At 48.1% G+C, this 17,300-nt stretch overlaps 3 protein-coding genes across 5 annotated transcripts in view; 1 reads left to right on the forward strand and 2 right to left on the reverse strand.

Annotated features, from left to right (window-relative positions):
- Nucleotides 1-5: 5 nt before the first annotated feature.
- Nucleotides 6-3,552, reverse strand: sgpp1a (sphingosine-1-phosphate phosphatase 1a). The gene is made up of 3 exons (XM_003971711.3): nucleotides 2,566-3,552; nucleotides 1,547-1,636; nucleotides 6-1,471 (listed from the first exon to the last, which is right to left on the reverse strand). The coding sequence occupies exons 1-3, from the start codon at nucleotides 3,259-3,261 to the stop codon at nucleotides 920-922; spliced, it is 1,338 nt and encodes a 445-aa protein (XP_003971760.1). The 5' UTR covers nucleotides 3,262-3,552; the 3' UTR covers nucleotides 6-919.
- Nucleotides 3,553-3,555: 3 nt separating this feature from the next.
- Nucleotides 3,556-13,888, forward strand: LOC101069541 (potassium voltage-gated channel subfamily H member 5-like). Its single transcript, XM_029849947.1, has 12 exons — nucleotides 3,556-4,374; nucleotides 5,159-5,282; nucleotides 5,466-5,572; nucleotides 5,666-5,794; nucleotides 6,110-6,225; nucleotides 6,316-6,708; nucleotides 6,788-6,877; nucleotides 7,009-7,438; nucleotides 8,787-8,986; nucleotides 9,054-9,306; nucleotides 9,388-9,584; nucleotides 10,517-13,888. Exons 1-12 carry the CDS (start codon nucleotides 4,302-4,304, stop codon nucleotides 11,483-11,485), a joined length of 3,081 nt encoding a protein of 1,026 aa, XP_029705807.1. The 5' UTR covers nucleotides 3,556-4,301; the 3' UTR covers nucleotides 11,486-13,888.
- A 245-nt stretch (nucleotides 13,889-14,133) lies between these two features.
- LOC101069770 (disheveled-associated activator of morphogenesis 1) overlaps nucleotides 14,134-17,300 on the reverse strand; it is a 34,192-nt gene continuing 31,025 nt past the window's right edge. For all 3 annotated transcript variants that reach the window (XM_011612073.2, XM_003971713.3, XM_011612072.2), the window contains 2 exons: nucleotides 16,252-16,422; nucleotides 14,134-16,144 (listed from right to left, as the gene is read on the reverse strand). In XM_011612073.2, the coding sequence (XP_011610375.1) occupies nucleotides 15,932-16,144; nucleotides 16,252-16,422 (384 nt within the window). In that variant the 3' untranslated portion in view covers nucleotides 14,134-15,931. The remainder of the gene's footprint in view (nucleotides 16,145-16,251; nucleotides 16,423-17,300) is intronic.

Consider the following 17,300-nt stretch of genomic DNA (forward strand, 5'->3'; position numbering starts at 1 on the left):
AAGAATGGTCTCATAAATATTCCATGTATTGTATGTTGCAGGTTTAACAATAAAAACTGTGGAACAAAGGACAATTTACAACAGCAATAGACAACATAAACATTGGAGGTTAAAGCTTTATAATGGAGGGGCAGCAGGGGTATTTCCATATATAAGGTTACAAATCACACATGAACTGGAAAACCAATTAAAAAAATTAGCTCATGTTAATATTTATCAAATATATATTAATAGGATTTATTTTGTTCACCATTATTCAGTGCTTACATTTGGAGCAAATTTACAAATGTTTAAACAAACAAACTCAAAATTAAAACCCTAAATAGTGAACTAGATGGTACGAATACACAAGAACTGGGAAAACAGTATAAATAACCCAAATATAAATACTTACAGTATTTCATTTGTTCCAGAAGTGAGAAGTGGCTCCATGTTACCAAGATATAGTTAGTTTAATCGATGAGCTAATGTGATAATACAGTAAATATTTACAGAAAAAGCAGAAGAGATGCATTGTTTGATAAATGGGCGCCTCATACAGTACACCTGATAGCTCCCATGTATATTAATACATATATACGCTGACCACAGGTGGATCCTAAAGCATGACAGTGGTGATGCTAACAGTGTTACTGTCAGTTAGGTTTAAATAGCTTCAATTCTGAAGCATTGAGCCTGTTTATAGGAGCAAATACTGGTGGGAGGGGTCCATTTCATCACCCTGTGAAATCATCAACGGTGTTTTGTTTTTGTTTTTTAACAGTTTTTGGTCGACCTCTACATAACACGGCATATTTGCAACACTAAAAATATAGAATAGATCCACGGTTACCCTTTAAACCCGGGGAGGACGGGTTGATCTTGTGCCGAGCGTTTCCAAGTGCCCCGCGTCCGCGCCAGCCGTGAATGCAGACGACGCTCAGGCGAGGTTGACGAGTCGAAAGAGGAGAGGCACGACGCACACGCAGCTGAAACCAACGACGCTATAAACAATGTAACGGTACGGGAGCTCCACTCGCATGTGCTGCCGCGCCTGCCTCACGTTATCCGAGGGCAGCCCGAAGACGCGGCACAAGAACGGGATGGTGACCGCTTTCATGGCCATCCTCGTGACGAGCAGCACGGCCACGCCGATGGCGAAGCGCAGCACGGAGAGGACCACGGCGCTAATACCGACTGACTGCGACGTCAGAGGCAGCGAGGACAGCGGCGGGTCCAGCAGCAGCCCCGTCTGATAGTTCACGTGAGTGGCCAGAGCGGCGCCCGCCCCAGTGCCCAGAGCCTGAGCCGTGTCGCCCCGCGAGGTGCTCCAGGAGTCCAGGGAGAACGCCACCAGTCCCAGACTAACGTGAGATACGACGATGGCCAGCGGCGCGTAGCGGTCCGTCATGTAGAAGGTGTCGATGGTGTCCAAAAGAGGGCAGAGGAAGGCTAAAATCAGGAGGGTGTAGAGGAAGCCGGTGATGACCTCCTGCAACAGACAAACACTTGAATGACACACGGAGACGCCGACTCATTCTCACCGTTGGGAGCTTGATGGACTCACCAGGACAGAATGCATCCCCATGTAGACTCTGCTGACGCAGACCAGGACGCTCCAGCACAGAGCCACTGAGAACCCGAAGAGGAAGGTGTACTAGAGAGAGAGGGAACAATCACACACCATCACCGACACGAGTCCACGCAGAAACACGGAGCCAGTCTGACATTTGTGCTCGTTTCATGAGATGTAGTGAAACAATAATCCAAATATGCACGACAATCACAGAGGTTCTAGACTCGATGTGGCAGAGGGTCCATCTAAGGCAGCGGCCGTCAACCTGATCCTACAAGGCCTACGGTCCAGACTGGGTTTTCTTTCCAACCAGCTAGTTACCTGCTTTCATTGTGGTTTCTGGACCTGGAGGGACAGAACATCGCGGCTGGATTGTGAGCCAGGCAGGACCGGGCTTGATGAGCCTGATTTAAGGATCTTCGCAGGCAAATTTGAAGGTTCCGCGAACTCCCCAGAGAAGCGGGGCGAGACGGATTCGCTTCGCCCATCGCGGTCGAGACGCAAAAGTCCATCCCTGTTAATCCCACGGCCACTAAAACAGATTGTGATCAGAACGCGGCACGCGCACGGTCCCACTCAGGGTCGGACTGAAATCCATGGACTTAACCACATCAAGGCGGATTAAGCAGATCAGTTATTTTCCTCCGGATCTTAATACGTGCTGAACATATAAAGCCCGTCTGCAGCTTGACTGCTGTCCTCCATGATTTAACTATCTGGTGAAAGATGGCGCCCGTGCTCATCCTATCAGACGGGGAACTAGTTCTACCACATTCAGCTGTCCAAATGCCAGAGTTGCACTGTGCTCTTTATTATCTGGGGCTCCCAGCTGTGCAGAAACATTCGCAACCGCTCCTTTTTTCCCATGGACAAAAGGAAGAGATTTCTCAATAGTTGAAGAGGCCAGTGAGCCTCCTAACAAGGGTAAAGGCCTGATCTTCCAAAGGGGAACGCTGTGATTTTTCATGTTGGGCAGAATGGTTAAAGACCCCCTGCAGCCAGCGGCTCACCTGCCATCGTCCGTAGGTCAGCATGAACAGACAGAAGGGTATGGCTGTTCCCGTCATGGCGTGGGTGGACGGCATGCTGTACTCAGAGTTGTAGAACACCTCCACCTTCACCACCGGAGGGGATGCCGGCCTGGACCAGCGGACCATGTCCTTGGTGGACTGCCCCAGAAAGAGGTTCCAAGCCCAGACGATAATGAGTCGCCGGCTCGCCAGGGCGTCGATGTTCCAGAAGAGGAAGGGGAAGAAGACGATGAAGAACATCTCGTTGCCCAGCTCTGTCCCGAAGGTGAACAGGTAAAAGAGAAACTTGTTGTGGATCAGAAACTCCTGGCCGACCTCCTCTGTCAGGGAGTTTCTGCGCAGAGGTTTGGACCGGACGGTGTCCGACTCCCCGCCGGCTGCTGCCGATGTGCCTTCGGGCCCGACGCTGCTGTCGCTCTGCATCCCATTGGGCTGCGACGAGGCTGCGTCTCCGACCGCTCCATTCCCGAAATTAACGTCGGAGCATTGCTCCCCTTGTTGGATCCTTTTTCTCAATCCAGGAACGTCCGGTTCGGACTCCCCACTGCCCAGGTTCTTCGGTTTAACCGGAAATGACCCTATAACGCCGCAAATCTTTTGAAACCTCGCTACATGGCATGGGTCTTGGAGATAACTGCACACATCTACAAACGTCTTTACGTAGTTGCTCGCCATTTTTTAAAAACCAAACGTTACTTTAGAACGCAAACTACTGATGAGTCATTAAAAAATAACCATCGTCCGGCGAACTCGTGACCGACGCAACGCTATTTCTCTACGTAAAATAATGAGAGATCTGGCAAAGAGCGCGGGGTGCTAAGAACATCCGAAGCATAGACCTTGTACATCAGCGTGGAAGTTCGGGACGACAGCATCCAAAGTCCGTCACAGTTAACCATTACTTTAAAGCGTTAATATCCCGGACGGGTTCATAACTGCGCAGGCCGTTATCTGCCCGCTGCTTCGGCCCAGTCTCTTCTTCGTTTGATTTGGTATTAATCGAGCATGTTTGGATCCGTGCACGTTCGCCCCCTGGCGGAGAAAGAACCAAACTACAGGTTGTAGTTTATGTACGTTACCAAAAAGTGTGACGAAATGAGACGATTAAATCTTATACGACGCAGTTGCGATACAATATAGATTTTGAAAGACTGAAAGAGAGATGGCCAACATACTTCTAAATATTTATCGACGGCTTTTCCACAGTTTAGAATTGTGTTCCTAAATAAGACCTTATTTTGAGGTGCGAGTTTTAGACAGAACATTTTGTAAAACGAAGCAAAATGAATGTTAGTTAAAAATATAAACCTGATTGCCAATGAACGCCACTGGGGAGGAAAGATAGATATAATAATAAAAACTGGAAATGAACATTCATTGTCAGAATTAAAGCATTTATAACATTGAGACAAACCAATTTTTCGCAAGCTATTATTCGATAACTACTCGTCTATGTTTGAAAATCAACTTTTATTTTAAAGTGCTAATGAATGTGATGGGCTGGATAACTTGACAAAATTCTCCTTAGACGCCAGAAACCCCACAGATTACCTTTTATTTTGGTGAAAATGAAAACATCCGGTTAGCTCAAACAAATATGGGCGACTTCCCGACTGTTGTCATCCTCAGGATGAGCAGAGAGCTGAGGGGGGTAGTCAACATCAGCATCAGCAGCACAAGCGCGCAGCTCCGAGTTTGGTTCTTGGACCCTCATAATGCATGGGGGCAAGAGAGGACTGGTGGCTCCACAGAACACTTTTCTGGAAAATATTGTCCGGCGTTCGTGCGGTAAGTTTGAGTTTTAATATCAGGACAAAATACAGAAAAGGCACTAGTTAAAATTGATTTAACACGTCAGTGAAGATGCCAGAGCTAAACATTATTATTGTTATTATTATTATTATTATTATTATTATTATTATTATTATTATTATTATACTAATTATTATTATTATTATTATTATTATTATTATTCCAGATATTCTCACAGGCCATACAAAACTAAAAATAACATTTTAGACATTCATGTTTTTGCTGAATTTCATACAAGCTATAATTAACTATAATAAAAACAAGGAAATGTCTGATGGCGCTCTGATGCTCTGTTGTAGAAGCGAGATGGATTCCTCATGTAATAGTAACACAATGGTCTCTCAGGCACCGCTCCACAGTTCCAGATCCACATGCAGTTACATCTGATCGATGTTTGAAGGCGTTCTTCTTCGGACTGCAGCTCCATTAAACTGCTGCCAAGTGAAGGAACTTTGCAGCACCTCATTAATATTTCACATTAAGGGCGGAACACAAACATTTCAACTCTCTGTCTCTGCTCAGTGACACACAAACGATGCTACAAACAATCCTCACATTGGCTTGTCACTAGATTTTCATATAATTACTATTATTTGCTGTTGATCCCGTAAATACTAAATAGAAAATGACACATTCATATCAAACGTCGGCTTACTACCAGCCAGCAGTAGTAGTGGGGGTGAAGCTGCTGCAGCTTTCATTGATAAAACTCCACCTCCAGTCATCTGCAGGTGTTTCTTTCCCCTGAATTTTATTCCAGAGACCAGCTTCCTGTTGGGAAACGCTCAGATTGTCGACTGGCCGGTGGTTTACAGCAATGAGGGTTTCTGCAAGCTGTCTGGATACCACAGAGCGGAAGTCATGCACAAGAGCAGCACCTGCAAGTAAGATGCCCGGTGTGAAGGGCTACAGAATAAATACAGTATAATACAATGACTGAATGAATGAATGAATGACTGACTGAATGAATGAATGACTGACTGAATGAATGAATGAATGAATGAATGAATGAATGAATGAATGAATGAATGAATGAATGAACCACTGTGTCCTGCTGTCTTTTACAGCTTCATGTACGGTGACCTGACAGATAAGAAGATGATGGACAAAATCCGAAAGACCTTTAACAACCACGAGTCGCAGTTCTACGAGGTGCTGCTCTATACCAAGAACAGTGAGTGCCCCCCCCCCACCCCCCAGGGTTGCTGTGTTGACTTGCAATTGTTGGATTAAAAGAGACTTTTCTCGTCCTGACTGCGTCCTGCAGGAACACCCATATGGCTTTACATGCAAATCGCCCCGATTAGGAATGAAAACGACAAGGTGGTTCTCTTCCTCTGCACCTTCAGGGACATCACGCTCTTCAAGCAGCCCATCGAAGATGAAGCCACCAGAGGTGAGTCGGCTCAGAGCTCAGTTCCGGATCAGGTCCTTTAACCAAGCAGGCCGTGCAGGGTGGCGTGCAGCCGGCGCATGGCTGGACAGACGTTCGTCGGTATGCGTGTACAACTGTCCAGGTGTCGCGTGTGCGGGTCAGTGGACACTGGTTGGCGTCATGTCCCAGGGGACACACTGTAAAAACTAAACACGGGGACTCAGTCTGAGCTAATTAATACATGAAAACTGCTCGTATGCCTTTGAAGGTTACAGGCTCGCGCCTCATTTCCATATTTAGGGTGTTTGCGGGGCTCAACTCTGTCCTCTCCGGCAGGATGGACAAAGTTTGCCAGATTGACGCGGGCGCTGACCAACAATCGGAACATGGTGCAGCAGTTGGCGCCGCTCAGCAAGGCCGAGGTCAGCCACAAGCCCTCCAGACTGGCCGAGGTAAGCACCATGGTCAGGAGAGTAGAAGAACCATGTAAAGAACCTGGTTGGGTGAGATCTCCCGTGGTGAAGGCTTTATTTTGGTGACAGGCTCTCCAGCTGGGGTCCGACATCCTCCCTCAGTACAAGCAGGAGGCCCCTAAGACCCCTCCGCACATCATCCTCCACTACTGCACCTTCAAGACCACCTGGGACTGGGTCATCCTCATCCTCACCTTCTACACCGCCATCATGGTGCCCTACAACGTCTCCTTCAAGACCAAGCAAAACAACCTGGCCTGGCTGGTGGTGGACAGCGTCGTCGACGTCATCTTCCTGGTCGACATCGTGCTCAACTTCCACACCACCTTCGTGGGCCCCGCCGGCGAGGTCATTTCGGACGCCCGGCTGATACGCATGAACTACCTGAAGACGTGGTTCGTCATCGACCTGCTGTCCTGCCTGCCTTATGACGTCATCAATGCCTTTGAGCACGTGGACGACGTGAGGGAATTCCCCCCTTCCCGAAAACCTCTGCTTTAAAAATGCCCAATAACAAACATTTATTTGCGTCTCTCTGAAGGATGTCATCGCCTCTTCATCTTCAAATCACCTCCGCGACTCCTCACATTTCCACAGGAACTCAACACGGATCGAAGACTCGTTGCTCCCGGTAAAAACATTTTATTTCCTCAAAAAAGCGAATCAATAGTTTTCAGTTTGAGCAATGGGACGACCGGTACGGAGCGGCGACTCCTCGCCTCCCGCATGTCCGGCTTCATTGGGCTGACGTTCTCCCCGCAGGGTCTCAGCAGCCTGTTCAGCTCCCTGAAGGTCATCCGCCTGCTCCGCCTGGGCCGGGTGGCCCGGAAGTTGGACCACTACCTGGAATACGGGGCCGCCGTCCTGGTCCTGCTGGTCTGCGTCTTTGGCCTGGTGGCCCACTGGCTGGCCTGCATCTGGTACAGCATCGGCGACTACGAGGTCATCGACGAGGCCACCAACACCATCAAGACAGACAGCTGGCTCTACCAGCTCGCCCTGAGCATTGGGACCCCGTACCGCTACAACGCCAGCGGTACGGGACAGTGGGAGGGCGGTCCCAACAAGGACACGCTGTACATCTCCTCCCTCTACTTCACCATGACCAGTCTGACCACCATTGGGTTCGGCAACATCGCTCCAGCGACAGACGGAGAGAAGATCTTCTCTGTGGCCATGATGATGGTGGGCTGTGAGTACTCCGCTCCCTGTTCCCACCCTTTGCAGGTGTCTCACCAACAACCAAACAAAAACCTCTATTTTAGGTCGTCACAGACCACAGGCCGACGCTCTGATGCCATTTTTGTCCCGTTCGCGCATTCATCCGCACATGATTCGGCAGCAAAAACTCGCACGAAGCCGAAACAATCTGGCTGCATTAAGCGGCGCGCTAGACACGCTAATGTGCTTCCGAACGCCCAGCTGGCGATCTGACAGCTGCCAGTAAGGCAACATATGGCGCTCAGGTTCAGGGGAACCGGCACATACGGCCAGAGAAATTCATGAATGAATCTCGGCTGCTCGTTCGTTTCCGGCGAAACGCTGGAGGAGAACTTTCAAAAAAGGCAATAAGAGGATCAGAACACATTGATGTGTCTTTCCAGATCGTTTATGTCTAGTTTTCATTTTCAGAGATGTTGTTGCCTCTGATTGATCTAAATTCAGTGCTAAAATACTGAGGAATGTTCTGTCATTTAAGACTTAAGAAATAAGAAAAATCAATCTTTGATGTACATATTGGAGTAACATCAAAGCAATAAAGAGCTATCAGATGTCCCATGAAATCCCCCCAATACCTCAATCAAAATGTTCATTTAGGTGTCACTGAGCATGAACAAACAGTCTTAAAACAACCTCATGAAAATGTCCGTTTATTCACCGGCTCTGGTTACACTGTGGCACCTTTAGCGTCGCTTTTTGTACAAACCTACAACCCACTTCTGAACAGCATGAAGCGGTTGGAGGCGGGGGGGGGGGGGGGCAAAAAAAGTGAGGGCAAACCTGAACTGACAGCCACGCTTTACGGTCTACACTTGGTAAACACCCAGTTCTCTGGTAGTGTTCCGCTCAGCCAGATCCCTCAGTCACACTGAAGCGTCGTCTCCGGTTACGCCGGATAAATCTCCTGCTACAGATACAGTAATTATGAGAAAAAGGAGTACGGGATTGTTTGCCCGCGGGCTGGAGCGGTGGAGATGGACAATGAGCCATCACGTTAGATCTGTGCTCCAACCTCTGGAGTCCTGCTGTGGAGGCTGGCGAGATCTTTCCTCTTGAGTGGGCAAAGACCTCACGAGAGGAAATGCTGACTGACTCTTTGAGGTCACCGCAGCAGCGGCGCGACGCTCTCGCCGAGGAGATGTACAGGACCACATACATCTGAGGGGCCCTGCCGATAGCTCGGCGGTATAGACGCCGGGGTGTTATATCACCGACAGAAGCTGCAAACACAAAACTCTTGCAATCCGACACTTTTCTCACGATGAAACGGCGTCGTTTCCTCGGTAACGGGTCTGTTTTGACATGTCTGTTGGCCTCAGCGCTGCTCTACGCGACCATATTCGGAAACGTCACCACCATCTTCCAGCAGATGTACACCAACACCAACCGCTACCACGAGATGCTCAACAACGTGCGCGACTTCCTCAAGCTCTACCAGGTCCCCAAAGGTCTGAGCGAGAGGGTCATGGACTTTGTGGTCTCCACCTGGGCCATGTCCAAGGGCATTGACACGGATAAGGTACCATGACCGATGCGGTACAAAGCCCTGTGCTGAGACATGTCCTGAGGTCTCGTTGTCTTCTCAGGTCCTCTCAATTTGTCCCAAAGACATGCGGGCGGACATCTGCGTCCACCTCAACAGGCAGGTCTTCAACGACCACCCGGCGTTCCGCCTGGCCAGCGACGGCTGCCTGCGCTCTCTGGCCGTGGAGTTTCAGACCACTCATTGTGCCCCCGGTGACCTCATCTTCCACGTGGGGGAGAGCGTGGACACTCTCTGCTTCGTGGTCTCCGGTTCCCTCGAAGTCATTCAGGATGACGAGGTCATCGCCATACTTGGTAAAAACGCACCAACGAGCAACTTTTGCCACCGAGCGCGCCGATTTCTGCTGCTGACCGCTGGCTTCCGATACCGTCCAGGCAAAGGGGACGTCTTTGGGGACGTCTTCTGGAAGGAGACCACGCTGGCCAGGGCCTGTGCGAACGTCCGGGCGCTGACCTACTGCGACCTTCACGTCATCAGGAGAGAGGCTCTGATGAAGGTGCTGGAGTTTTACACGGCGTTCGCCAACACCTTCTCCCGCAACCTGATCCTCACCTGCAACCTACGAAAACGGGTAAAAAGGCGCAACAGAACCCACTGACACGTCCTCGCTGCTGAATATAATAAATGTTTATTAATTTGACCATAAATATGCTGTAATTTACAATGTTTTTTTCATGGTAAATATAGCGGGACAATCAAAAGGTTCTTCAAAATAGTTCCAACCTTATCAATTTTTGATCAGGCCTCTACAGGGACGCACATATTACTCCCATTAAGGCGGTGAATTGTATTGTTCTCTGTAATTTTATCCTATGGGATCAACATTACATCAATTCTTAATGTATATTCACTTTAAAGGCCATCTGGTGCCACAGGCTGCAGTGCTCTTTGTTCAGGGCTGGCTTATATTGGAGGAAGAACAATCATCAACCTTACGATTATTATTGGGCCAACTCCAGTTAAGCAAGTCATGGCGAGCTAACGGCTAGCGCGTATAAGCCTTTACGTTTTAATTGAGCATTTGTTAATACGTTGATTGCCTTGGAAATAAATATTCTAGTATTAAATTACAATAAATACTGTAAATTCATCCTGGTGATGGACTGGGGGCCTGGCCAGGGTGCTGGGACAGACCTAAACATTGATGGAATTTTCCTTATATTCTTTTAATTTCTGACATGGTGAGAGAGTGAAATCCAGCAGCATCGGCAAAGTAGCTCTAAATCTCAACTGTTTCAGACCAAAGTGTGGCCACATGTTGAAAGATTCATAACCTGGCATGGAAACGCATTCCATTATTCATCCGAGCAGCTTTAAACACCGTTTGTGCCGACGCAGGTTTTCTGTTTTTACCCACCTGTAACTTGATTGTGCACGGCTTCCAACATCTGTGCGGCCTAAATGTGTTGTTGTCGGTGTCCCCGGTGGAGACGGCGGCGCCTCCCCGGAGGCTACGACAGCGTTGACCCCGCTGGTCCTTCACGCGTTCTTCATGTTCTCCAGTTCATCTTTAGGAAGATTGCTGATGTCAAAAGGGAGCAGGAGCGCCAGAGGAGCGAGGTGTCCCTCACCATTCCGGACGACCACCCCGTCCGCAAGCTGTTCCAGAAGTTCAGGCAGCAGAGGGACGCTCAGATACCAGAATCTGCCGCTCACGGCGACCATAACTGCGTCCAGGTGGAGTGGCACCAACACACGCATCAGTCCGCACCCCCCCAGCAGCAGGACGAAACGGAAACAGGAAGTGCGGCTCTTCCTCCAGAGAGCGAGGCCAGGGAGGGTGCGGAGGGTCAGAAGGTCGGCGGCTCCTCCGCGGGCAGCGCTTCAGATGGAGACGGAGCTGCTGGTCGGGTCATGGGCTCCAGAGGCGCTCGAGGCTGGGCCAAGTTCAGGAACGCCACGTCGGCCGCTCCGCCGCCGGCTGCCGTCGATAAACAGCAGCCCCAGAGAGAAGAGGAGCCCTCCGAACAGCTGGGGGGTTCCGACAAGAAGCAGGATCCAGAGGAGACGGAGGGAGCAGAGGGAGGAACCCGCGCTGGGGAGGAAGGTGCTGAAACCAGCACCTTGCACAAAACGGACTCCTGCGACAGCGGCATCACAGTTCGCATCGACCGAGCCGGAGATTCCAGGAGCTCCTTTGAGAAGAGCCCGATGGAGAAAAGCCCGGCGGAGAGGAACCCCTTCGAGCAAACACCCGGGGTCGACCCGCTCAAACACTCTTTGATCCCGCCGCCGTCCGAGCAGACGCTCCTGCAGGCCCTGCTGCATCAGGCCAAGCTGGAGCTGAAGGGGGACATCCAGACCCTGAGCGGACGCCTGTCCATCCTGGAGTCTCAGGTGAGCGAGATCCTCCGGCTGCTGTCCATCCGGAGGAGACTGTCGCTGCCGCCCATTTCCTCCCCGAGGCTCAGAGGGAAAGGTCAGGACTTGGCCGCCGCCCCTACGCCGGCTCTGGCGGAAGCAGATGACTGACCTCGGCGAGTGCACGCAGGACTTCCCTTCAGGTTGTGTTACAACAACGTAAGCTGGGCATTTTAGTCTCATCACATCCTGTTTAAGCTCCACTGGAGGTGAGGGATGACGGCAACTTAACTAAATCGGCTGAAAACATTTTCTTATTAATACAAACAAATGAAGCGCTGTTGTGTTGATATAGAAACGGACTCAGAGTTTTCCAAAATGGTTTCATTGTACTAGAATTATTTGTGCAAGCATAAGCTACACACGGTGCACAGCGCACGTGCGCAGTCGCCGCAGTGTTTATCCACCTGGATAACGCTGGCGGTCCGGACCTGTCACGATGCTGGGGTGTCATGGCGACCTGCTGTTTCCACAACTTCCTGAAAGCCTCTAACCAAACCAAACGTGCATGTTCTGGCGTCCGTCCCAGCATGCAGTGGGACACAGGCACAAAGCCTCCCTGGTCTCCAGTCCATTGGAGGACCTGGAGTCTCTGATCCTGTTTTTTGGACGGGGAGGTACCGGGAGCACCCGGAGTTCTGAGGCTACCGCTCCAGGCCGCTCCACTATTTATCCATCCTCGTTCATTAAACTACACAGCAGTTCATTTATACGTAATTATCGGCGTTTCCGACCTCGCTGGGGTTGAGGAAACATTTCTCCACGTTCTCCCCAAAAGGAAACACTGCTCGGTGCATTTCCTCATGTCGGTGCTCATGAAAGAACATAAACGTGACGTTGTAAATAATTTAGTGTATCTGCATGGGAACAGAAGCGACTTAAGAAGATGCCCCATTAAAATATCTCAACCTTTAACATTAATTTATAACTGGTTCCATTATGTTGTTAAGAAAAGACAAAGGACCCACCGTGATCTTTATTAGATGGAAAATATGGATATATTTTCATTGTGTTGCGACGTTTCCCTTTAATATAATATAACAGGTGCCTTACTGTAACAAAGCCTTGGCAGGGGTCTACACCAAACACTGGGCTGCTTAGGAGTTTTGACAAATGCAATGTTTTTATAGTGGAAATATTCACCTCACATAATGCACTGCTCCTTAAACTGCACACTTCTGACCTGTGACCTTGATCAAAACGGTGAGATTATTTGTAGAGTGTAAATATTTCAACAGGGACAAACATTTGCTGCATATTCCACCTGTCACTTTGACTTTAGCTCAGGTCTAATCGATGCTACTGGAGCGTTTGTAAGGTTGAAGCAGCGACGCGGGCGGTCGTGTTTTTATGACCGGAGACTTCAGATCTGAATGAACACTTGCCACTGCGGGCGTTTACATTTGTTCATAAACAAGCAAACATGGCGTTTTCTTAATTTCTGTTGACTGAGCGAATTGGGGGGTGTCAGCATGTGACTCAGTTGAATCTAATTTTGCTTTGTAGATGTATAAATGCATGCATCCAGTGAACTTATAAAAACTGATGCCTGCCCACCATCTGTTCTTATTCTCACGGGTTATGTAACCATGGACGGTGGTAATGTGAACATTTAAAACTTCAACACAGGCTGGTTTGCTTTTATCTGCATGTTTTAATGAGCTGAAGGATTTTTTTTAAGAAGTAAAATATCTTATGAAGTTGTTTCATTTGTAGATAATTGTACACTTTTTTGTGTAAAACTGGCTCCTTCTAAAAAGAGTTTGAGCCGATAAATCCACACGATGTGACTGCAGTCATTACTAGTTTATAGGACCATTTCAGTTTTATTTTAATAAAAGCCACTCATGTGATGAAATTACCACCAATTGAATTCTGTGATGGAAATAAATCATAAATTGAGTTATTTCATTGTTTGTGCATAAACAGTTTGAACAGCAAGGATCTTGGATTATATTAATCTAGATACATTTTAGATTTAAATTTGAATTTATATATCAATTTAACCAAACGCAAGCGAGCCTCCAAAACAACAGGGGGCGCTAGCAACCACTTTTAGGGGGCGCTTTGATTTGAATCCTTTTAGAATCATGATAAACCTCGATAATCGTCCCAAACAGGAGGATCGTTTTCAGGTTTTGGTGCAAGATCTTTGGCAGAAGCTGAAAGTTTAGCCACCGTGTCTCCCACTGATGGACGAAAACCTCTCCTTAAACTAATTATTTGAATGCCAGACGGGCGATTTTGCCGATAATTAAAATATAAGCTTTAGTAGACAATAAGTTACAGGAATAGAACATTTGTTCCACTGTTTAAACGCAGAAAACTCGTTTTCCTCTGGTGAAACTGCGCCATCTATTGACAAGAATCGGGATCTACACAAACACTGCAGCAGGGAATTACTCTCATATGCATTAAAAAATTAGACATTTAAAACTTCAGTTCTACTCACGATAAGAATGTGAAAGCACTTGTCATTGAGACAAATGGCTCACCTGCTCGTACACGGAAACACACGCAGTCTTGGACAGAAAGCTCAGTTGCGAAGGAATATAAAATATGCAGGAGTCCGACTGGACCAGTGCAGCACACGAAAATCTACTCTGAACAGAAAATAAGTACACGATGGAAGAACTGTGCATGTATTTATACATGTACGATACATGACATCCGATGTGCGCGTATATAAAGTGCAGTACCCGTGATTGTCCACTAGATGGAGACACGAGAGGGGACAACATCAGACGCTGACGTGAAGGTGTTTTCATCTTTCAGTCCTTTACTTGTGCACAAAAATGCATTTTTTTTAGCACTGGTCAACAATACAGAAGAGCTGGTACATGTGTTTGTGCATATAAACTAAATACAAAAACCCTAAACATTTTTTTCTTCCATTTATTATCATCAGGTATTGTACAACGAAAGGCAAATATTTAAATTATAAAAATCCAATGGAGACATTTGGCACTGGATGGATTCACACAGTTTGAGGGGACAAATTTAAAGTGATGACTGAGGCAAAAAAAAACAACCAAAATCTCAGTGAAGGAGTGGATGCAGTATTTAAGTCCACAAAGCTGAACAGCAGCTCAACCCAGGGCAGTTTCCTAAAACATAAAATGCCACCACACTGAGAGCTGCAACGTTCAAAGCAGACTCTAAACAACCTTCGTTTGCAGACCTAAATATCCACCATCCTCCACGTGATCCCACCCAGTTTCCCAGAGCTGCACACAACAAAGAACCAATGCAGCACAATCAACAAGTGCTTCTGTTGCTTCTAACTGAATTATTTTAGTTACAAACATGCCTGTGGCTCTCTTTACCATGTTTAAGCTCAGAGGAGGAGGAGGAGGAGGAGGAGGAGATCCAGGCCGACATCGGTGGTTACGGCTGCTCGCAAAACAATCACCTCTGGCTTAAGTAGTGTTTCATTTGTGGTGTCAGAAACTTCTTCCACTCCTGCACCCTGGTGAATACATGAACGTCCCTCAAAAAAGAAAAATTGCCTCATATTCTTTCTGTTTATACATTTTTTTCCTTTAATATCGCGGTGTAAATCCAGCCAGTGCACAGAGCACTTTTTTTTTCTTTTTTCTTTTTTTTCAATAACCACTTCCAGGAGGAAACGCCCTCCGGAAAGGAACAAGTGTATTGCATCTATTGCGTATGATTTTAATGGCATTTAGCATAGTAATTATGAATTAATATGTGCATGTGTAACAAGCACGCACGCAACCTTATATATAGATAAATGTAATCTACCGTATGACTCGAGTGTCCACACTTGTTGAGAAATTGCAGATTAGGCCCAGGCCTTAGAGAGTACCCACTCAACAATTAATACCAACAGAGTTAAGGCCAGCTCTTAACAGGAAAATCTTCAAATAAAACATACAGTTATCAGATATATAAATGCTGCACGTCAATAATGGTGAATAGAAAACTCTGTCTCTCAGCTGCATCGCTTGCAGTTTGAACCAGATCCGAATCGGCGGTTCTGACTGCGAGAGAGGAGCAACGTCAAAGTAAAGTTCAGGTTCGGTCCTTCTCCAAAAGGTCCCAGACAACCGGGGCGCCTCTCAATCTCCAACTTGACCGCGTACAAAATGGCCCCTCGGAGGAGGAGGAACAAGCTTCCCGTTTGGATCGAGCCTGGAGCTCTGCAAGAGTCCCTCAGCTCCACGTTTCTCTCTGTGCATAGATCGGGACGTACAAAAACAGCACAGAACGGCTCTAATTAAAAAAAGACCGTGAAGGAAATGTTTCTCCCGCTACAAACATTCTGTTCCTGCGTACGAACGCTGACCAAAGCTGAGCCGGCAGTGGGAACGAGTCTGTTTTGGTCATTAGTAACAACTTTTGGCTTAAAACCTCAGAGGATGAAAGGTCGAAATGTGGCGCGTGTGTGTGGCTCTGCGGCCGTGAGGACGAGCTGGGTGGGAATGGAGGAGGGTGCGGAGGAATGTGCGTGTCAGGTCGACCTGGGGGGGGGGCGGGGCGGCGAGGGTTTGGGCTGATGGCGTGATGGCGTGGGGATGGCCTCAACGCCGTCCGTTAGATGTTGAGCTTTGTGACCGGCCGCTCTCTGCTCGAGTCCGTGTTCTGGCTGTTGATGCGCTTGCGATTGCGTTTCATCTTGGACAGGTCCTTGTCGAAGACTTCGCCCGACCTCAGTGCCGACACGAGGTCGTCGAACTCCCCGCCGTCGTCCTCGCCGTTCGCCTTCGCTTTGCGGGCCTTGCGTTCCCGTTCCCTCTGCTCTTTGAGCTGCGTCGGGGAAGAGGAGAGAAGATGGAGTCAGAGTTCCTTCTCTAATCTGCATCTAAAGGTTTCCATCATAATTCAAGACATGAAAACAGGAAAGACCCACGTACCTGAGCTTCCATTTTGGCCCTGCGCTCCTCCTCCTCTTTGCGCTTTCGCATGTTCTCGTTCTCCTGCCGAGCCTCTGAGAAGGACTGCAGGAACTGGTCAAAGATGCCAAAGAACTCATCTGGCTGGATCTTGCTGGCATCCTCACCAAAGTGCTTTACTGCCCTCAGGAACTGCGAGACCAAAGAGGGTGTGGGGGGGGGCATGTGGGATTAGATGGACCGCAGGGCCACGGTGCAGCCGTGTTTTACTCAGTGTTTGACTGGTTTACAGGAGACTCATTAGGCCTCAGCCCTTTGAAATCAGAGCAGAGCAGCAGCAGTTGGACTTTAAAGCCTGTTTTAACCAAATCTGACCAGCTACTGATTATAGCCCGGTCCAGAGAGCGGAGCCAGAGCTCAAATTAAGGCATCGTGTTTGTGGACTGATTTTCACAGTAACTTAAAAATGACAACATCCAGATGTGAGATCCTGCTGAGAAACCTACGCTGTGTAAACTCTCCCAGGTGCTGAAGGGCTCTCACCTATGTGTGGTCAGTGGAATTAAAACTTCATTGTTTTTTTCCTGCAGCACATTCCAACAGAACGCACCGTTTGTGACGCAGGGGAAAACACCTTTCTTGCATTTGGCTTTTTCATCGATGAATTAAAACCACATTCTCCCATAAAGCTGTAAACGCTGTTTAAAGTGTCCCGCTGACCTTTATAGTGTTTCTGTTTCCCAGTGCAGCAGACCACTGTAAACACTCTCAAATATTTAACTGCAGGACAATGTAAATGATTCACGGAATCTAATGGTTGCCATGTGACCGGCTGCACACTTGGATCAACACCACGCGCACACACACCACACAGATGAAAGTCGGGATAAAGGCCGTTCCCGTGTGCGCGGACGCATAAATTTAATTTGGTAGGAAAGACGGTATTTGCAGGTTTATTTGCGAAAAGCCATAAATCAGCACAGAGATTAACGGAAGGATAAAAACTAAACACTGTGTTGAGTTTACAGGAACTCCCAAAGCCAACTTGTATCCCTTCAGAGCTGAGAATA

This window comes from Takifugu rubripes, chromosome 16, assembly GCF_901000725.2.
Source record: "Takifugu rubripes chromosome 16, fTakRub1.2, whole genome shotgun sequence".
Lineage (NCBI taxonomy): Eukaryota > Metazoa > Chordata > Actinopteri > Tetraodontiformes > Tetraodontidae > Takifugu > Takifugu rubripes.